The sequence below is a fragment of the Carettochelys insculpta genome, chromosome 10 (assembly GCF_033958435.1).
Source record: "Carettochelys insculpta isolate YL-2023 chromosome 10, ASM3395843v1, whole genome shotgun sequence".
NCBI lineage: Eukaryota > Metazoa > Chordata > Testudines > Carettochelyidae > Carettochelys > Carettochelys insculpta.
Genome location: NC_134146.1, coordinates 25,554,062 through 25,576,949, shown reverse-complemented (window position 1 = coordinate 25,576,949; position 22,888 = coordinate 25,554,062). Strand labels below are relative to the sequence as shown.

The 22,888-nt window shown below is 45.0% G+C and overlaps 1 protein-coding gene across 1 annotated transcript in view; it reads right to left on the bottom strand.

Moving 5' to 3' along the window:
* Positions 1 to 22,888, bottom strand: part of GYG1 (glycogenin 1) — a 35,282-nt gene that overhangs the window by 11,512 nt on the left and 882 nt on the right. The window contains exons 2-5 of the mRNA XM_075004727.1: positions 13,750 to 13,885; positions 6,808 to 6,982; positions 6,399 to 6,561; positions 281 to 407 (exon numbers count right to left, since the gene is read on the bottom strand). Of these exons, the coding sequence (XP_074860828.1) occupies positions 281 to 407; positions 6,399 to 6,561; positions 6,808 to 6,982; positions 13,750 to 13,885 (601 nt within the window). The remainder of the gene's footprint in view (positions 1 to 280; positions 408 to 6,398; positions 6,562 to 6,807; positions 6,983 to 13,749; positions 13,886 to 22,888) is intronic.

Below are 22,888 nucleotides of genomic sequence, written 5' to 3'. Positions count from 1 at the left end.
TGACTTCTTGTCTTGTTCACAACACACCTGTTAATGCATCCCAGTATCATGTTTGCTTTTTTTGCAACAGCATCACACTGTTGATTCATATTTATCTTGTGGTCCACTATAATCCCTAGATCCCTTTCTGCTGTAGTCACTCCTAGACAGTCTCTCCCCATTCTGTGTGTGAAACTGATTGCTCCACTTGGGAAGAAACACTTTGCATTTGTCCTTATTAAACTTCATCCTGTTTACCTCAGACCACTTCTCCAATTAATCCAGATAATGTTGAACTTACGCTTTAAATGCTGGAAGGTAGGAGTATAGAGAAACACTGCTTAAGTTATAAACAAATGGCAGGTGTTTGTTGATATCTGTTGTTGCCCAGTTGCTGAAGAAGGTGTTTAATAACCCCTGGTCCCCACCTGAAAGCAGAAGGCAGACAGTTAGCAGGATGCATGGGGGGGGGCAGGAAGGGGAATCAGTATTCCTGTTTTAAGTTAGATCAGTTGAATTTAGGCCATGACTAAACTGAATATTGAGCACAACTCTATCCAATAGGAATTGGTGGCAATACAGCAGTAGGCTGTTTGTAGAAAGTTAATTCTCTTCACACGGTGAGATTTTTCACTCTGGGAGAGTGCATTAGTCCCCTCTCTCTTGCTAGGTATAGATCTGTAAAGTCAAGTCATACTTCTAGGCTATTTTACCTTGGCTTAGAATATCAAGGCGAGGAGTTTGAAACCTGTGCATAAGTGGGCCAGGCCAGGCCTGGCTGGAGCAATTAGGCAAACTAGCCTGGGGACTCCTGGCAGTTACCAGCCCAGGCCCAGGCCCTTCCCACCACCACCACCATCCCACCCTCTCCCCCAGTGGCATCCCATCCCCTGAGCATGCCACTCTGGGGCTCACCAGTGCCACATGGCAGCAGTAGTCAGGCTCCCATGCACTCCTTGCGGCAAGTGCACTCTTTGCACTCCACGTCCTTCGCAGCTTCTGCCACCACAGTGAGCGCAGAGGGGTATGCCCACTGCTGCCACACAGCACACCCTTCCCTGCAAACCCCAGAGCTGCATACTTGCAGGACAGGACAATGTCAAGAAGCAGTGAGGCTTGGGGGGCTGGTAAGACACTCCCTACCCCACTCCCTCAGCCTGCTAGGAGCCCTAGGTCAGATTGTGCAATCGCTCTAGCGGGGACTGATCCGTGTGCTGGGAGTTCGAGATGCCTGCCCTAATGGCTACATATGAACGTGCATTTGGTGTTGTGCGATGAAGACTTCCATTCACAACTTGCAGTAGTAAACATCAGAAATGTCCGATTTGTTATTTCAGCTGCAGTTAGGCAAATACATAAATCTGGAGTAACTAATCAGTCTGGTTTAATGTATGTAACCAATATAACAACTGGCTTGCGATTATGAGAGGCTCACTAGTGCTGTACATGAGACTGCTTTTAATAAGCCAATTCATTCCTTGGTCCCCCAAAAAAGGGGCAATCTAGGCTTTAATTGTCGGATTTCTCTGTTCTGCTCCATAATCTGAAGAGTATTTTACCTATAAAAATCTCATTATGCTAATAAAATTGTTTGTCTTTAAGGTGCTACAGGACTGCTTCCTTTGGTTTGTGTCTGAGTGATGTCATACTAGGTATCTACTGTATTAAAGCTCCTAGTTAGCTTTAAGCTTATATGAAGCTAGAAGTTATATGCTTTAGAAGTTGCTATATGCTGTAAGTGTTCACACCCCTATTTTGAATGTAGGCTAGTTTACAAACATGTGAAGTCAGTGAATGACTGCCTGGCTGCTGAGCAATTATGGTAGGTGTTTTCCTAAGGGACTGGGAATGCTGAACAGAAATGTAGAAATTTGAAAATAAAGTAGATATCAAAGTGACTTTGCTTGTTTGTTCTTTACATACAGAAACAGCCTTAGTAATTTCTGCCTCCCCCCCACCTTAGCTGGAGCATTTCTGTTTGGGGCATGATAGGGCTATCCCCAGTGAGATTGGATACTGTTGGTAAAGTGTGTACCACACACACACTTCTGATATATGCTTTTGGATTAAGGTAGAATTGAAACTACTGTACTAACAACGTGGGGGAAGCAGTAATACAACTAACAACGCCACTCTACTCCAGCCAGCAAGTTTGGGCAGACAAGCACATAGGAAACCAGACAATCACTTGTCAAAGAAACTACCATTAGCAGAACCAAAAAGGTAAACAATTCTGAATAAGTCATGGCAGTGTTTTCACTATTAGCTTTTTGCCAAAGCACCAACTGATACAGCAGTGATACATGGGATAAAATTTAAGAGGCACAGAAGCTAAGTGAGTTATCTGATGTTATTAGGAAAGCTCTTTGAAATCAAAAGATGTAGCTATTATTCTATATTGGGAGCTTGCATGCCTTTGTTCTGTAACACTCCCACTATAGAGTCTCTGCATCTAAATGTGTATTCTTATGGTGTTCTTCCAGCTGAATACAGTACTGTTACAATAGTTTGAGGTAGAAGAGCCAGACCTCCCATATTCTGTAAGTTTAATGATGCTAATATCCTGAATGATTGCTTGGTAGAGGTTTGCCAGTATGTTTACCATAGAACTTGCCTATCAGCCCTTGTAGCAGAGGTTACTAAATGTATCCCAACCAGCCACTAAATACTTTTTCTCCACTGCTTAGTTTTGATCTAATGCTACAGACTTTCAGTGTCCTAGTTTTACTGAAAACCAATAGCGCCACCAAAACAAAGGTGGAATGCTAGTTCAATTTAATTTTGTATAATAATTGTGCAATACGCTATTATAGTTGTGGGTAAAGTTGGTACTTCTAGATCTAGCAGGTTATAGTTTCAGAATACCAGCTTGGATCCCAGGCTAAAAGGGAAGTCCAGCAAATTATGTAATTTGCACTCATTTATAAAATGTACAGACTTATTTTAGCTGTTCTTGCTTGTAAATTCATGAAGCCTCAGTGTTTTTTTTTTTTTTTTTTTTTTTTAAAGAAATCTGCGTTTATGGCAAAACTTTTGCCAAAGGCAAGCATCAGACATTCCAATTACCAAGTTCAATTTCCCTTCTCTCTTCTCCCCCAATAGACAGAGTAGTATCAAGATTGCTGCATCATGTTATCCTAAAACTTAAGAACGTCCGAGTGCACAGACAAGATCAATGTGTCAATTCCCAGATGTGAAAACTAGTGGACATTTCTAGTTTGTCTTATGGAGGTAGACATTTTAAACTACTTTGTAATCACATACACAAACATTTGAGGCAAGCAGTCTTATTTTGGAAGATATTTCCTTCTTATGGACCTAATAGCCAAGCATCGTGACCACTGTGTGCTCCACAAACGACGCAACAAGTCTTATGGCCACTGACTGTTTTCTCACTGTAGGAAGTGGCACTGACAAGTATTTTAGTGTGCATCTTCTTCTTTACCCAGGCAGAATGCATCAGCCGTTTTCTTCTACCTTACCCTTTGAGAACTGGAGCTCTGCTGAAGTGCATGCTCCAGAGCTTGTGACAGAATGCCGTGCTACTTACTTTAAGGCTTGACCACTGGTCATACACAAGGATTTCTGGATTATGGCAAAAAATTAATAAATGCTCCTATATTAAGCAGTGACTGGTCTGGAGCCATATGTTAACAGGGATCCTCCACTATCTTAAAGGTCAGCCTCAGGCTTGCTTCTTTTTTATTGCTAGATTCAATTCTTATTAGGTCTATATTTAAAAACAAAAAGCAGCTGTTGCATCAAAACCCATTGATCTAATAATGTTTACGCACAAAGTTTAAGATGTTACAGTGACCACCCTAAAAATTTCTCATGTTTAGGAGTGAGATTTTTGAATATGTGTAAGAGTCCTTATCACAGCAGTAACTAGGTTTTGCTCTATGAACATAGGACTGGCTGCGTGCCTTTAGAATGTTTAAATTCTGCACTTGTTGCAATAATTTGAGACAGGCATGCTGGTTTTCAGCACTTTTAGATCCTTGAACATTGTACTGTTGGACCCCAAAGAAGCACAAACAAGGATTTTTGTTAAAATGTGTTTGTTACATTAGTTGCTTTATCAAGCTCTTTATGGCCATGTTGTAAAGATTTTCTATGGGAGAGATTAAAGTTGTATACTTCCTGTCTGAAGCTAAGTCAGTCAAGTTAGCCTCATTTGAGATTATTTTAGGATAGTGGTAGGTTAGGAAGCTATACCATTCTCAGGAAGTGTTAAGATTCAAACATGCCACAGCTCCTGCAAGGTTTAAAAAGGTACTGCAGTTAGTAGACCACCAGTTGCCAGGAATTTGCCCCAACTAGATCCGAGAGGCATTTCTTCACACTAAATTTGATCAGAAGCCTGGTTTACTCCTGCTTTTATGTACAATCACAGGCATACTGCTTGACTGCTATTTTTAAAATAATGTTAAGCAAAAATGACTGACATGTAAAAATATGAAGTACAGCAGAACCCAGCATGTAGAGAAGTGATAGCCAGGGTTACTCAACCCACAGCCTTCAAGTTAACATTCTGGTATGCTGTTTTCTTCATGAAGTTCAACTTAATGCAGCCACAGTTGAGTCAAAGCTTCAGTGCTACAGGACTACTAAAAGAACTTCCCAGAAGCTGATCAGACTAACTTTAGTGTCTTCTTGTATGTCTGATACAGCAGACAGTTTTGTAGTTACACATCTTGTAATTAAGTTGTGCGTCTGTGTTAACATTGGCTGTAATTAATACATCTTCAGTCTTAGTTTCTCATGACTAGAATTCCAATTGTGCTGACTACTTCAGGAGGTTAACGTGCCTATTTTTTTTTTTGCTGTGTAGTGGTAAAACCCAAATAAGGGCAGTTTCTTCACCACTATGTGCTATCTATGACAAGTCTTGCCTCATAGCCCTCAAGGGGACAGTCCACTTTAAATTTGCTGGTCCACAATGTAGTGGCTGCAGAGGACTTCTAGACTGCATGTCCAGCTATTCAGTGAGGGAGCAAATTCAACTTTACCATCAGCTTAATTTCCTTCAGAGCACCATTTTCAAGCAACACAGACACCTATGATCCATAGGCCACTTACACACTCATTTGACTACCATTCTAGATTAGAGAGCCCATTAGCAATACCTGCTAGACTGAAACAGGAAGGGGGGAAAAAAAAAAAAGAACTGTATGCACCAGGAAATTTACTCCTGGGACTAGTCTGTCTGAACCCTCTTTGGAAGTAAAAAGCCTGATGGGCAATCTGCTACTGAGTCAGCATGAAGGAGGATGTTAAAGTTACAGCTGAACCTCGCTAATCTGAAACTCCTCCCTCCAGCAATACCATTAACTGGCATAATTTTAGTTAGCCAGATGACCACTTATCATGGGTGCAGCCAAGCTTCTCATGGCCCTATATAGTTTGTTTACAGCCACCAGTCCTGGCTCTCAGTGTTCTGTGTTATTTAGCTCTAATTTACTCCTAAATGTCTAAGAGTTCAATAAGCAGTGAAAGTATTGGTAATGCTGTTAGACAATAACAGCCTCCTATTGTCTGGCAAACTCCCTCATTCCACAACAGTCATGTGCGGAAGGTGCTGGATTAGAAGGTTTCAAGCTGTAGTTAGTAACCACAAACCATCTACAGATAGGAGAGGAGGGAAGAGAATGGAGGACAGCTGACTTCAATGTGTCCTGAGCATGTTCCATACAAGCCAAACAACAAATAGGGCAGAGGCATGTGACCTCACATGCTTCCCCCCCATGCACTGAGTGACATTGTTGTCCCTCTCGAGACAAATGCCATCTGCATTTTTGCTTCAGGAAATGCTGTTATTCATTGACACCTAACTTTACTCAATGCTATTTGACTTGCTACTGGGAATCATTTCAGTAGCAATCATTGCTCTAAATGGCTTTTTTTGCAACACAGCTCTGTGAGCATCATGTTCACCCTGTCCTTAGGATATCCACAAAATTCTTGTGATGTTGCAGTTGAAGGGAAGTTGTTTGCACTGATTATTGTTTAAGTGGCCATCAAATCCAGTCCATTAGGTGATGCAGGATGATATATTAGTTTATAGTCTGAAGAACATCCAGTTTCAAAGTTGTACTACAGAAGGAGCTCTACAAATGGCTGTTTAGTTTGACCTAGCTTTCCCCACTTAAGATGCATTAAGGGGCCTCAATTTAATCTAGGCCTTTTAACACTAGATAAGCTTATTAATGTTTGATGTTAGATTTCATCTATAGGAATCCATGCATAGGAGTTTCCTGTAAAACACAGGTACTCTTTCCAAGGAGGTGCTGGAATTTTTAGAAGTCCAATGTAAACACAGTGTCCCCTAAGGAAAAGTCCACCTGCAACAAACAACCCAACCCTCAGCAGCATTTCAAACACGTGAACTACACTGGAGTGAAAAAGTTAATACATACCATCAAAGCTGCCTTTTTCTGTGGCAAGTTGTAACAGCTGATTGTATGTTTCAATGGAAGGTCGATAAACAAAAACTCCAGAATTAAAACAGTCAGGCCAGCCTGGATCCGGTGCTGCAGATAGCTCTTCTCTCTCAAAAAGCTCATCAATATTTGATAAAACCTAGTTGTAGCGGGGGGGAAAAATTGCTTTCCGTTTTCTAGGCTAGATGTTTCATAGCATTATGTTTTGTCGATATTGCCATCCACCCCAAAATGTGAACACAAGGGTTCATAAGTTATGGAGAATAGCTCTAAACATGACTATATTACCTTATTGCTGCCAGTTGAAAATTTTGTTGGCTTAAGTCCCCAATATTAAGTTCCTATTGGAAGCAACTGTATTCTGAACATCAAATGTGTAACTTACCATTGTGTCTGCATCCATGAACACACACTTTGAGTACTGAGTCAATTCCCAGCAGTGGAGTTTCGTTAATGTGACTCCCAGTTCAGGTCTTTTCATTAGTGCTAGATGGGCTGAATCCCCACTGTCCAAGACATCTACCAATACGATTTCATCGAAGACCTTTTCTAGAACTTTCCTGTAGAAAGTAACATTTGTTGATTTACTTTTGCAAGATTGTCTTTCCAATATCTCCAACCCACAGGCAGCTTTGTATTGCCTAGAGCTGTTAGTCTTGTAGGGTTTACTTTTTAAAGAGATAGGCAAGAGTCTTGTCAAGTTTTTGAAGTAAGGTATTTCTATTCTATTAGATAGAATGAGGACTCCCATGGTACCTTAAAGGCCAACAGATTTATTTGGGCATAAGCTTTCATGGGCAAAAATTGTCAGATATATCAAGTGTTTGTTACCCACAAAAGCTTATGCCCAAATAAATCTGTTGGCCTTTAAGGTGCCATGGGACTCTGATATTTTTGCAGATACAGCTGAATACCACTACCCCTCTAAGACTTAGTTATCAAGCTGGTGCTCCTTCATGGTGCTGGGATGAGTAGCAATAAGAACTGCAGTCATGTGTACATACACAAGTCAAGCAGATAACATCTTGTTGTTTGAGCCTCCCACACACAATTTGCCTCAGCCAAACCTGAGAACACGGCAATTTGGTAAGATGACAGACTATTTTAAGCTTATAGCTCAGAAACAGAACACTATTAGACTCTGCAGGACTTTGGACAGCAGTTGAATCCTGAAAAGTTCTAGTATCAGTACTTGCACAATATACTCCTTCTATAGCCAGTATCAAGTCAAAACCACAACTGTTATGATTAAATCTACAAGGACCAGACCCAAATGCTACTACAGGCCAAAACCGTCACCCAGCATACTCTTGTCCAGTAATGCAAGACATTTGGCAGGACCACAGATATTGCTGGACCCGAGAGCATTGGGCCACAGAGCCCCAGTTATCAGGAGTTGGTCTGGAGCAGAGCCTGGCCTGCAGCAGAGCCATGCTGGCCATCATATGATGGCAGGGAGCTGGCCCTAGTGGAAACTGAGCTGGGTCAAGGGAGTCCTGTTGGGAAAGGTGCCCCACCAGGAGCAGAACTCCCCTGGCAGCGTGGGGACAGGTAGCAGCCAGGAGAGGAGCCCAACCAGTAGGCTGGTGGCTGCTCCCAGGTGAGCTGAGGCATGACCTCCACTGGTCTGGCAAATTCCTCCATTTGGGACTACTCAGGTCTTGAGGTTGCTGGAACAGGGAAGTACAACCTGTAGTTTTAGTTCACCAAAAGTGTTCAATTAGGCTTCATGTACACAATCAAGTTTTGTCACAGAAAACTGCCTTTTGGTGACTAAGCTGTGAGCGTGAACTCCCCACAATATGATGCATCAGGAAAAGCCACAGTGTCATCAACAAAAGAAACTTCCACCCCACAAGAGACTTCTCTTTTCCCCTCAGTTTCTCGGAGTGTAGACACTGCTGTTTGTTTTGCTGACAAAACTGGCTTCTGGGGGCATCCCATGTTGCCTGCCCTGAGGGCTCTTCTCACTGTTTTGATCTCTGCTGCCATGCTGGCACATGTCCCTCCCCTTTCAACCTTCTGGAGAAGGTATCTGACAGCTGAGTGTGCTGCTCATACAGGAAGGGCAAGTCAGTGAACTGCTCCTGTTGTGCCCTGCACTAGCAACACAGCGCTGGCAGACGAGGCAGACACGTTGCTGTGCTGCTCCAGGAATCCTCAGCACAGCGAGCTCACAAAGCTACTCATGATGCTGCTCCCAGCAGCTCAGGAGGTTGTTGGAGAACTGGGGAAATACTGTACCAAGGATGCTCAGGATCAGCTCTCCCTTCCACAACATTGCACTGTGGGATACATACCCAGGGCAGCAACCCAGCTCTGTGCACTTGAAGGGGCATGGCCTTGGGCAGAAGGGTGGGAGTGGGGCACAGTGAGTACACCATGCTCTCCCAGAGTGCTATGCATCCCCTGCCCCTCCCCCACCCGTTCTTGGAACTGCCCAGGGCATCCAGGCAGCATTCAAATAGCAACTTAAAAGGGCATGGGGCACTGCTGCTACACATGGTAGCAATGGGGGTGGTCAGAGCCTGGGGCCCTTTAGAATCATTGGTCCCCAAAGCAATTACTCCACTGGCTCCTACCCTGTTGGTGGGCCTGTACATACCCACCATGCATTGCTCACACCATTTGTGATGATGCCCTCTAGCAATTTGTTTAGTGGACTTTTGCAGGTCAATATAAGTTTTGCTGACAAAAAGTTGTTAGTCATGGCTCTGTGTCTCAGACTGAAATAGACACCCACAGTTTAGTTTACTTGCTTTTACTCAGAAATGGTCTCTTGGAGCAATGTGTCCACTGTGGGAATTTAACTCTGAAGATATACTATTCTTAAAACATCTTGGCAGTGACACAAGTTGTTTCTATCATCTTTTATAGTCTAACCACTAAAACATTAAATAGAGAGGGAGCCATGCTAGTCTATATACTAACAAAAAAGGCAGTTTAAAGTGCTACGTGACTGCTTTTTTGTTTTGACCCAAAACATCAGAATCAGAGTGAGAATATTACACTTTATTTCTACAGGCTACTTAGGGACTAATGCTTATTTTTTCCAGATTCCTCGATATTTTACATTTGATATGAATAGTGCAACTTGGAACCTCAAAATACTCCAGACACTAGTGGGTTGGCTAGCCCCATCAGCTAGTTAAATGGCATACCTGACCATTCAGCTTGTACTAAAGCTTTACACACACTAAATATTACCTGTTGTGTGTTAAGTGATATTCAGTAGGATGCTAGTCCCTGTGGGAATTTAAGGAGTCTTTACTGATTTGCAACATTCATGCATATTTTAGGAGTAATGGAATCTGCAGATTCTAAATCATGTCACATTCAACTGGTTGTCCAAATATAACAAGCATGCTTGGAGTTTGTACGTTCATCCCTTTCCTCTTCAGGAGGAAACTGCCATCTTAGGAGACAGGATTAAGATTCACCTGAATAAAATGTTGTTGTACAATTGAGGCACTAAAGTTGAAAGCTTTGAGGCAGATTAAACAGCCCATTTTGTGCTAGACAGGAGAGAGAATCACCTGTCATTACCACAAGGAGTATTTTGTGGAAACAGCTTTGTGTTGATTCGATAACAAAGGGTCAAAATCACTAGTCTAGCTAATTACTTCCCACTCCCAAGTTCAACAGGGAGTCATGGCCTGAAGCTAAAACTCTGTAGTCAGACTTCTACGGTCCATTCCATGCTAATGCTTAGCTTTGTTGTAGCAAAGGGTTGGTATCTGGCATTGACTATGCTAATACAAGACCCAGAAGCTTAAAGGATGAGCTATGACCAGCTTGCTTATTTCCTGCCTTCATGAAGCATTTCATAAGAATGTTCAGTATCAAAGCTTGCATGAATTGTTTTCAGATTGGAAGGTCTATCTAATGTCCTTATATGGCCTCCATAACTAGCTTATCCAGGCATCCCACCTATGAGTTAGGGAGGGACTACTTTCTCCTGTTTTACAGCTAGGGAACAAGAGCAGAGCGATTAGGACTTGAACAAGTTCATGCACAATGCCTTGGAGGAGAGCAGGGTACTCAGCCTTGATCAGAGCCTCAGGCTAGTGCATTATACTACTTGTCCATTGTTCTAGGCAGCAAAACAGAGCCTACTGGGGGTCATGTCTACACTATAGATCTTACAGCAGTACACCTACCCTGTTGTAAGCTCTGAAGTAGCTGCTCTCTGCCAATGGGAAAGAGCTCTTCTATTGACAGAATATCCCTGTAGCGAGCCGCTGTGGCCTCCCGCTGACTCAGAGGCGGAGGAGGCTGCACAGAGGCCCTGGTGGGCAGGCCCAGAGCCAGAACACAAGTGGCCCTCCCCCCAGAGAGCGGGGCCTAGAGCCAGAAGGGCAGAGCTCGGGAACCATTAAAGCCTGGGCCTCCAGGGGGGGAGGGAGCACCTTCACGGGCTCCCAGATGCCAGGGGCAGAGACCATGCCACCACCTGGCTGGCCAGGAGGAGCAAGCCCCCAGTGGCCCAGACCAGCCAGGACAGCTACAGATCCGGATGCCCCAGGGGACCTACCCGGACTTCTCAGATCTGCCAGGGCCCTCACGCCAGCAGTGGACCCCCTCCTTGGAGGAAACCCTAGGCCCAACCAGACACGTGGGGGCTAGCAACCACGAGGCCCCAGGAGTGGCCTGCCCCAGAGTTCCAGCAGACCCCTGCAGCCCCCAGGCCCAGGATCGCCTCAGACCCACTGTGCTACCGCCACCGAACTACCTCAACGATGTGGAGATGACCGACTGGCTGGAGCCCCCAAAGGTAGATGATTTGGAAGGGCCGACCCCTCAGGACCCCCTGACCAGGTGGACTGGGACCTTGCCCTGATGGAGGTGGGGGTAGGAAGTGGCCCGGGGAACGCTGCACCAGAACCCATGGCGCTGTGGAGCAACCTGGGTCCCCACTGCTGTGGTCACATGTAAGTGACCCACAGAGCCCCAGGCCGGGTCGCAGTGGCGTGGGAGGGCCTGTGACCCCCTACCCTCCCTCCCCTCCTTGACGGGCTGCTTCCCACCCTGAACAGAGGGCTGGGCCTGTGCTGTAATCCTTGTGGTGCCGCCCCGCCCTGAACTGAGGGCTGGGCTTCCCAGGACAGCCGATGTGGCTGCGGTCCCGTCTGGAGCCATGGGCACTGCCATAGTCCCGGGTGCCTACAATCCCTAACTGGGGGTGGATAAGTTAATGGTTAAATTGATAGGGACTGGAGTAGCCCTCAACAGGCAGGGAGCTGTTCCAGTTCCAGGCAGGGCCAGTCCATCCAGGGAGGGCCCAGGACCACGGTGGGTGGTGGGCACTTCAGCCCTGGTGGAGCAGCCCTCATCTGTGACAGCCCTAAGGCTGCTACGCCCAAGCTGGAACATCCCTTCCTGTGGTGGGCACTCCTGCCTGCCCGCCCCCTTTTAATTAAATGAGATTTCACATCCCTACTCTCAAGGAGTGGAGTTAGCAGAAAAACTTCTCTCACCAACATGGCTGACATAGCACTGTCCACACCAGTGTATCATGTCACTCAGCCAGGTGGTTTATTCACATGTCTAAGAAACAAGTTATGCTGACATGAGTGGTATATTAAGGCTGGCTGCCTTGCATTACAACACAGACAAGGGGTAGGAGAGGAACCTTTATCTTTTACTGATAGTGTGAGGCAGAGAAAGATTATATGATTTGCCCAGGAAGTCACTGGTAGATCCAGACACTTAATTTTGATCTCCTCAGAATAGTGACTCGACCAGAAAGCCATCCTTGCTCTTGTTGGTTACTGGATTAAAATTCAGCTATTTATCAGGCTCTTTAGCGTACGACTTGTCAACCAGCAAGGTCTGACATGACAGTTTACTGCCGAAATCAGTAAGGATATAGAAGCTGACAGAATCATAGGGCTGGAAGGGACCTCAGGAGGTCATCTAGTCCAGCCCCCTGCTTCAAGCAGGATCAACTCTAAGTAATCCCATCCAGAACCTTGTCAAGATGGGACTTAAAAGCCTCTAGGGAGGGACAATCCACCACCTCTCTAGGCACCCTCTTGGTGAAGTACTTTTTCCCCCTAATATCCAACCTACTCCTCTCCCTCTGTAACTTCAGACCATTGCTCCTTGTTCTGCTGACACCACTGCTATTAACTCACCCCTCAGTCTTCTCTTCTGTAAGCTAAACAAGCCCAAATCCCTCAGCCTATCATAAGTAATTAAGGGGCTGGAGCATATGACCTTTGTTGCCCTCTGCCAAATCTGCTCCAGCACATCCTTTTCATGCTTGGGGGGGGGGGGGGCGGGGGACGGGCACAGCACTGGCCACAATATTCCATGTGGCCTCACCAGTGCCAAACAGAGACGGGAACAACCGCTTCTCTAGATCCATTCTAAATGCTTCTCCTAATGCACCCTAGTATGCCATTAGCCTTCTTGGCTACAAGGGCACACTGTTTACTCATATCCAGCCTTTCATCTACCATAACCCCAGGTCCCTTTCTGCTGCTGACCAGCCAGTCCCCTACCTATAACAATGCTGTTACACTGTAGCGTGCCACTGTAAATGGGCCCCAGCACTACTCCCTACAGAGCCGGCTCTCCCAGTGCGCCTATCGTGGCCATACCATCACATTAAAGCAGTGGTGTCCAACAGGAATTCAAAGATTGCAACACTTGTGGCATTTGCCCTTCCACATTTTCCCCACTCTAAATAAATGCCTTCCCCCAGAGCCAGGCACACACCCCACCCCCAGATCAAACCAAATGCCTTCCTGAAAAGCCAGGCACCCCTAGCTCCCTGTTCTAATTCAATACCAGCAACTCACCAGAGCTGCTGGGGCCACCACTGCTGCATGCTTCTCCCACCAAGCTGCGGGGTGGGGAGCATGCACAGAGTGGGCGGGCAGCACTCCCGACATGTGGCTTTCAAGAAGAGCTGCATGTGGCTGGAGAGTTGTATTAGCCACAATGCAGTGTTCTATTTGCCATATGTGGCAGGTGGTGAACATATTGGACACTCCTGTGTTAGAGCACTGCCATAGCAGCACTTTCACATTAGAAATGTAGTTAAAGCTTTAGTGTCCTCATCTGCCAGGTGTTAATACTGTGAGTTGTGGACCATAAGCCTAGCTGGGCGCTTTTGTACTGTAACAGATCGTATTGGTGCTGGGTGGTTTGTGTGAGGTTTGCTGTGCCGGCTACCTGCACAGAGTTAGAAGAGCACCTAGGGAGAACATACACAAGCAGATGAACAAGACTGTACTGATCTTCTGAAGCTGCTCAGAGAGCTTACAATAATTTTAACTCCCAAATGAAATAGGAAAGGTCAATGAACTAGTTAACTTACCTCATGGGAGCAGAGACCTGAGGGGTTATGAGCACAGTTAATTTCTTTGTTGTTCTGTGGCGTTGCAGAGATGAACCCAAGACTAGTGCTCCTTTAACATAGGAATCATTCGTGGCTAGAGTCACAAAAGACTGATCTTGAAAAGGAAGAGAAGTTGTATTAATGCTCACGCTTAGTTTTAAATCAAGGTATGCTTACTAAAGTTATTCATCCCCATCAAGGCATTTCATGCCAGAACGTGCTAGAGAGACAGCAAAGTTGAACCTCAAAAGAGTACATGAGCCACTTACTATGTTTAAGATCCCTTGTACATTAGTAGGGATTCACATGATTTATGGAAGAAGTTGTTGGGAGATCTGAGGTATGCTACAGCAACATGTCTTGATTTGATCAGCCAGTGCTTTGACAGATACGGTCTTAAACATAGGAGGAAGTACATTCTATATTAGATTTCTCTCCATACAAATGGTACATGCTCCCTTCTGATTTACCAAACAGAAACCTCCTTCCTAATGTGGAACTTGCACCTACATCCTGCACGAGTTGTATACAAAGTATAAATTCGAACAAACTCAAGGATCTACATGCCTGAACTGTTAAGTGGTTAAGCAGATATCAGCTGCAGATGCTAGGTGTTTGCGTACTGGCCAACCTACAGCAAGTACCTTAGAAGTTCCACAGTGATGTACAGTAAGGTCTCAGAGTACACTAGGGTTCCATTCCGCACACCCTTGTGTAAACCTGGATTTCATGTAAGTGGAGGTCTGGCTTTTTCCCCCAGCAGAACACACGTTCTTCAGCCAGGGAAGCAACAGAAAGGTAAGTCCTGGGGTGGGGGGCAGTTGGGGAGGGTTAAGCCTAGCAGTGGGTTGGAGCTGTGGAGGTGGGACGGAGCTAAACCTAGCAGTAGATTGGGGCCGTGGGAGGTAGGTGGGGGAGGAGGGGGCAAAGCCTGGTGTGGATTAGGGCTGCAAGGGGGTGAGGTGTAGAGCTAAGCCAGAGGTGTGCGTGGGGTTGGCGAGTTGAAGCCCTGCTCAGGTAGGCTACGTCTACACGTGAAGCCAACATCGAAAAAGCTTATTTCGACGTAGCAACATCGAAATAGGCTATTTCGATGAATAACGTCTACATGTCCTCCAGGGCTGGCAATGTCGATGTTCAACTTCGACGTTGCGCAGCACCACATCGAAATAGGCGCTGCGAGGGTACGTCTACACGCCAAAGTAGCACACATCGAAATAAGGGTGCTAGGCACAGCTGCAGACAGGGTCACAGGGCGGACTCAACAGCAAGCCGCTCCCTTAAAGGGCCCCTCCCAGACACAGTTGCACTAAACACCACAAGATCCACAGAGCCGACAACTGGTTGCAGACCCTGTGCCTGCAGCATGGATCCCCAGCTGCCGCAGCAGCAGCCAGAAGCCCTGGGCTAAGGGCTGCTGCCCACGGTGACCACAGAGCCCCGCAGGGGCTGGAGAGAGAGCGTCTCTCAACCCCCCCAGCTGATGGCCGCCATGGAGGACCCGGCAATTTCGATGTTGCGGGACGTGGATCGTCTACACGGTCCCTACTTCGACGTTGAACATCGAAGTAGGGCGCTATTCCGATCCCCTCATGAGGTTAGCGACTTCGACGTCTCACCGCCTAACGTCGAAGTTAACTTCGAAATAGCGCCCGATGCATGTAGCCGCGATGGGTGCTATTTCGAAGTTAGTGCCGCTACTTCGAAGTAGCGTGCACGTGTAGACACGGCTGTAGTGAGCCAGGCCATAGGGGATGGGGCGGGGGTTGAGCCGGAATCAGAGCCAGGCATGGGTGGTGAGCCAGCAGGGGGTGGGGTTTGAATCAGAGTCACACAGGGTAGGTGACTTGAACCAGAGCCACACACAGGTGGTTTAAATCAGGGTGAGGAGTGAGCTGGAGCCAAGTGTGGGCGTGAGGGTTGAGCTGGAGCGGCACACAGGTGGTAAGCTGGCAGGGGTGTTGAACAGGGGCCGGGGAGGTTGAGGCAGAGCCATGCCTGAGCTAGAGCCAGAGGTGGGGGTGGGGGTGAGCAGGAGCTATGCATGGGTGGCAAGCAGAGGTGGGGGACTGAGCTGGGGCCATGCAGAGCTTGGGGGGGTTGAGCCAGGGCTGGGAGAATGAGTTAAGTGCAACTGGAAATCACAGTACAGGGTTTACTATAGGAATCGGGGTCAGCTGCACAAGAGCAGGGTCATGTACTCTGAGACTTTAATGTATTTAAATCTGAATATTCAGGGATTTGTTTGCACATTTGACATTTCAATTCTACTGTAATGTGCAAGATATACATATGAGTTAAGCACTGGGTAACAGCATTCTGAAATTTGATCAGAACTTGCCAGTTTGTTTAGCAAGATAGTTGTAAAACTACAATGAGGACAAACTTAACGAGAAGTACCTTGTTAGCTCCTCTTTAGTAATAAGGAGGAATGAAATTACAATGTAAGTGGGGCAATAGTTAATCTTGAAAGAGTTACTGTTGTAGTCCACATCTACCAAAAAGTCCATCTATGCATCACTCTGGTGCCCCAACAATCTTAAACATGCCAATACATTCCTCATTTATCCCAAAAAAGTCAGAAGATCCAGCAATATATATAAAGTCAGTTTTAAACTATCCCCTACCAATCCTACCATAGGTGTTTTCAAGGTGGTAAGAGTCAGATTTTCAGTTAATTAGTTTTTAAAAATACATGTATTAAATTTTGAAATAATGACAACCTATGACCTAAAATAATTTAAACAATCTGATTTAGTACATAAGTGCGGCCAAGTTTTCAACCCCCAGCTGACCTAAATTGGTGAAAGTCACTGCCTAAAAACAAGTGCTAAATCAGCCTTTGACAGTAGCAGCCACTTCTGAAGGGAGGGAGAAGATATTTTTCTAGTTTCATTTTAGTTCAGCATTAAAAAGTGAGCCGAGAATGGAAAAAAAGCAGGAAAGATTGTTTTCCTCAGTCTGTTAATAAGACCTAGGTGAAATAAGATCTACTACCTCTAAAATCTTGAAGGATAGTGACCAGAAACAGATAATACTTCATTTAGTGAGGAAATCCAGCTGATTATATATGTATGCAGTACATTTAATGTAGTTTATTTAAAAGATTTAATGCACAAAAGTGCACTTTTGGAATAAGTTCTCATTTGAGAACCTTACAAATCAAAAGTAAAGTATCTGATTTATCAAATGACTTTCCCCATTTTCTAACAGAATATGAAAGGTTGGAATTAATCTGAATAAGTTATACAATTATTTAATGTGTATAGATGTGGCGGGGCTTCTCTGATTAGAAGAGAATAGAGAATTAGTGTGAATGCTCTCTTTACTGGCCATTAATTTTTTTTTTTTTTGCCACTAACTAGTGAGAATCAATTGTTATTTCACTCGAATTAAAAACAAATGTAAAACATGATTTAAAAAAAAAAAAAAAAACCAAGATTTTCTACTCAGTGAATTAAAAATCAAAGCAATTCAAACCACCAGTTTCAATCAGTCCATCCTGTTTGCTTCCAAGAAAGATGGATTGTTTCAGAATGTATGTTAATGTGAGGAAATTTAGCTAAGTTAATTTAGTTCACATTCCCAACGGTATAGAAATTGACTGCAGATATTTTTAGAGCAAGAGGGTAGAGTGAGGTAATATTTTTAGCTGGACCAACTTCTGTTGAGAACCTTTCTGCTTCCACAGAACTGTCCTTTTTAATAACTGTAGACTGCGTAGCTCCCTCAGCTGATTTAATGTTATATTCAAGTAAATGGGTAGCAGCCATTTCAAAGTCTGCCAGAGCTACAACTTTAACACAACAAACCTTAAAAAGGTGCAACAAACTGAAGTAGACCAACACTGTCTAAGGATTACATTCTTGCAGAAGTTAGTTCTACACAAAAGAGCCCAATGCTTTTGAAGTGTCACATGGAGCAACTCAGCATCAGGTATTGTCCATTAACTGGAGCCTAGAATACAAGCTGCAGATTTACAGAGCTATCTGGAGGCTGGATCTGCACTTGCTATGGAAGATCAAACACTTAGGTGTCATTTTGCACACATGCACCATCAAACCTGGAACTCCTTGCAACCCACAAGGATTAAGGAATGAGCTCCCGCAGGCATTCTGCAGTGAGGACAAAGACGAATATCGATGGCTGCAAACATCGAGTGGATAGCATGTGTCATGGCGACATCTCTTATGTAAGAATGGTTGGATTAGAACCCGAGTTCTGCAGCTATGTCTGAGCCTCAGAACAGCAGCCAGGATTTAGCCTCCAACCGCCAAAAAACCTCAAATGCTCTCTTTCTTTTAGGGTGAAAGGAGTGTAAATTGGTGATATAAGTTAGGAAACTAATGTTCTTCCTACAATAAAACCCATTCCTTGTTGCTGAAATGAGATAAAGTTCACATTTAGTTTGGTCTAATTTTGCCAGCTTCATATTTTTTGCATTAAAATCTTTTTTGGAGTCAATCAACTTGTTTCTTCATCTGTGACAACTTGATTACACAAATAGTCTCAATCTCATATGTTGGGTCACATCTTTGATGTTAAGAACGACAAAGGGGTCCTCTTTAAGACATGCATATTAAAGTTTTTCAGCCATAGCAGCATCTACCTATATCAGGGTTGCACTAAGTGGGGGCACAGCATGATCATCTGCTGGGTCTCAAACTCATCCATCTCTTTAAAAAGGTTGAAATATGTTCCTGTTTTTGTCTGTTATTCTGTTGTAAGAAAAAAGGTAGAATGTAAGAACTAATCATTATACATATGCCAGAAGAGGTTTTTTGTATGACATAACAAATTTCCATTGGTTTGGATTACGTTAGGCAAGTTGGGGGGCCCTGCCAATTGCAGGAATAAAAAGCGGGGCCTAGTGTAAAAAAAGTTTGCTCACCTCTGGCCTATATGGTGACCTAAGTGTTAGAGTTGGAGGTACTTTAGGGCAGTTTAGTACCTGATACCTGTGTAGCTAGCACCCTTAGAGTTAACAAGGTCTGTTGACCAATCTGAGAATCCTTATTAGAATAGCAACATAATTAACTCATCTTGACTGCATTGTTTATAAGTGTTTTTAAACCTAGCCAAGTATTAGGCTTCCGAAGTTCCTACAGAGTCATGCATGGCAGAAATCAGTTTCCTACTTAAATTCACTGAGAAATAGTGATTTGTAGTAGTTCACATTGTTTGGTGAGTCTAGGAACTAAACAGACAGGGAATTGTTCTGTCTATAAATGCTTCTAGCTTCTGTTTTTAATACAAACTGCAAGTCTAGAAGTCATGCAAAGCATAGGTGAAGTTATTTGGGAAAATTCTTAAGAACTGTTTTTCCATACTGTCCCTAAGGAGCCAGTCTGAATGCAGAAGTTATCAACTACTTGTATGAACTGCCTCAGAGCAGGAAATTATTAGGGTGTTAGCAGTGTAAACATCGCTCCAAGTAAGGAACACTTGTGTCCTTGTCCCTGATTTGCAAGTTACTCTCCTCACATTCCCAATGAATGAAGAGCTAGTCCTTGAAGTTAGTTCACTAGGCTTGACTCAGCAAGTTAACAGCATATTACATTTAGAGGGATTATACAGGCATTCAGTGTTATAAGCTAGCGACTGTACAGCTTGTACCCTCATTCAAACTGAAGCCTAGGCTAAACGGCTCTTGCAGTAATGTAACACCCTTGCTGTTCACGTCTTAAGACTTCTGTACAGCCAGTGGGTCTCCCTGCCTTTTTGTAACTGGATATTCAAGACTCAAACTGCTGGATTTGCTAGTCAACTCCACCTCTGAGCAATACCAGAAATTAGGGTAACATATTAGTGTTTATGGTCAGACCAAATCATTAACGTTACATTCGAGGACGAGCAACAGAGAAAGCATGTGGAAATAAGGCAACCCCAACTACTGAGTTACTCACTAGTTTTGCTCCCTTGGGATAGCATGGCTATATTTACTTTTGTTTAATGGACATGTGGCACTGGCAACTCCTTCAGCGTTGGATCATTTGACATAGCCCAAGGCTATGAAGCAGGACAAGCGTAGCTTCTGTTCTCAGTGTCAAATCTTTCCTATTGTACTCATCATTCAGGCAATGTTAAATTTGAGCATGACCCAGTTACCAGACATAATGAAGTTGCTCCAACTGTGCTATCCACAGGCTTCATGTCAATTTAGTTTTTTGGGAACAACTTTCTACCACCCTTCACTACCCCACCCAATGTTCCCTATAATTTTTTTTTCATCCAAGTGCAGAAAAAAAATTATGTGCACATAAGTCAGTAGAAATACATGCTGCCAGCTATGTGTACTCCTCTAATCAGTTGGGTAGCCCCTCAAGTGGGCGGCTGACAAGGAACACTGACCCAACCTCCTGCTTTCTGTTCTGTTTATTGGCTACAGCAGCTGAGCAGAGGAGTATTCTTCACGCTAATCTGTCAAAGGAGATACTGTGGACACATGCAAACCAATACACTAGAGCGGGGGAATAGACAGGCTCCAGGGGCCACTGGACAATGTGCAGGGGAGGCCCTGGCTCTGTACCTTTGGAAGATGTGGGATGCAAGGGGCATCCCGCCGTCTGCACCCCTGGAGTGCATGGCACCCCTAAGAACCACCCAGAGCACTCCAGCAGCTATTTAAAAGGGCCCAGAGCTCCAGCTACCACATCTGTTGCAGTAGCAGCAGTACTGGCTGGGAATCCCAGGTCCCTCTGAAGTGCCCTCTTCGCCCCTCACCACAGGTGGGCTAGCCCCAGGTCAGTGGCTTGCAACATATGGGTTTCTATGACCCAATACTGGGTCACAGAATGTCACTCACTATGTCACATTGCTGTAGGGTAACCAGAAGAATGCTAAGGCAGCCTCCCTGAAGACCACACTGCACCCCAGAAGTGACCAATAGAAGTTCTGGCTCGGGATGGGGGTGGGGCACAGAGCTCAGAGTGCTGCCTTCACCTTGAGTATCAGATCTGCACCCCCATTGGCTGGTTCTGAGCCAATGGGACCTGGGGGACCAATGCCTATGGGTGAGAGCAGAACACAGATCTGTCTGCATGCTCCCACCTAGGAGCAGGACTTGCTGCATCCTGGAAGCAGCCAGCAGCATGTTCTGTAGTGCCAGGACTGGAAGCCTGTCTTAGCACCCACTGTGGTTAACTGATTAGGAGCCATTGGAGGTAAGCCTGTGTCCCAACTGCACACCCCCTTTTCCCATGCCCCAGCCATGAGCCTGCTCCTCCATTCCAAACCCTTCATCCCTGGCCTCACCCCTTAGCTTGTACTCTAGTCAAGATACAAACCCAATATTTTCTTCACTTAGGTTGTGAGAAAAAAGGAAAAAAAAGCTTGGGGGCGGGGGGCGGACCAAAAAAAAAAAAAAAAAAAACAAAACAAAAAACCACCACACAACACACACACCCACTATTGGCTTAGAGCCACATGCTTTACTTGTCTGAACATAGGGCCTTTGACTCTGTCCAAAAGGCAATACTAGTCCCTGTAGAGCTATTTGGGACTGACCTGTTGCTAAGCAATTGTGATTTGACCCAACACCTTCTGAGCAGCAGGTCTCCCTGCACATGTGGCTGAGGCCTTTATATTTAAAGTCTGCACTGGGCCTTTGTTTCCATTCTCGTTAGATTCATTCCAAGAGGGAAAGGAGTACAAACTCCACCACTGAGTGTGACACACTAGCAAATTTAAGTACTGCAAAACAAAGTTCATTAGAATCTATGTCTGATCAACAGGGACATCTGTATGAGTGGTTGAAAAAAAAAAAAATGCAAGGAAGGTTGTCCGACTCATACTTACCATGTAGCATGTTAAGCCCCTGCATCCACAGTTCTCAAACAGTTCTAGGGGGTCTGTGAGCCCTTTCAAGGGGGATGCAGGGACCTGAACCTGAAACCCACAGCATGAGGCCCAGCAGGGCTGACATCAGGCACTGGGTCTGAAGCCTGATCCCTGGCATCCCCACCATGGGTCTGAAGCCAGAAGGTGTGGGGCTGAATCCAGGAGCTCTGGTGCTCCCTGTGGGCAGAAGCCCTGAACCCACGGACATTGTTGGGGATATGGAAGTTACTCTCTTCCCCACCACCCACTGCACAACAGCACATCTCCACCTTCCTTCTCTGCCCCCCGCAGGTCAGAGGTGGGAAGCCATAGCACAGCAGCCACTGCTCAGGCTGATACCATGGATCAGGCAATAGCAGCACTCTCTTCTCTCCTCCTGCACAAAAGGGGCCTCAAGTTTAGACACTTGTTCATTTTTTTGGTATTTGATACATTTCACAGCTTAATTTTAGGTGCATCCCTCATTAAAGCATTTGCCCGAAAAAGGCTAGCAAAGCATGTTAAATATTCAAATTATGTCTCACTTTTTTTTGGTGCCTTATTTTGTTTTCATGTGTTTTTTTCCTTTTTTTATTATGGCTAGCAACCTCAGACACTGGAAGTGGCCCAGGTCTCTCTGGGCCCCTTCCTGAACCCAGGGCTACCTCTCTGCTCTAACCCTGTCCCACTTATCACCTCCCTACAGATCCCAGATCCCACCTCCTTCCATTCTACCCAGTTTTCAAACTTTAAGCTAAGCCCATCTTTGAAATACAATTTCTGATTGGGCTGTGGGTAACAGTGCACAGCCTAGCTAGTGGGCCTGAGTTGAGTCAGGGGAAATGGCACTCCTCTCCACCATACAGAGCTTGCTTAAGCCCCACTGACCCCAGCCCCCCAAAACACAAGTTAAAGCTACTTCTATACTTAAGGTTTCTGTCCTGAGGTCCCCTGGCATTTTTAATAGCATGTCGCAAGGGTCTCAGAAAGAAAAAAAGTTGAGCTCCCCGCCATTCATAGTAATACTGAGAATCTGAAAGCAAAACTGACTTCCTCCATGCACCTCTCCTGGCTTTGGCTATTAATGATAACAGGATCCTCTGCTAATAGCAAGTATTAAGAAAGTTCTTATGATGAAAAGTGTTATTAGGGAAGACTAATAGAAGCTGTAGAGTGGACCGTGTGGGCATCCCTTGCACTCTGACAGGCAGTATCAAAAAATCCTCTTCAGTCTCATTGACAGCCATCTCCTTTTCTTGTTAGCCACATGCCTCTGCTGCATTACAAGAGCTAGTCTTGT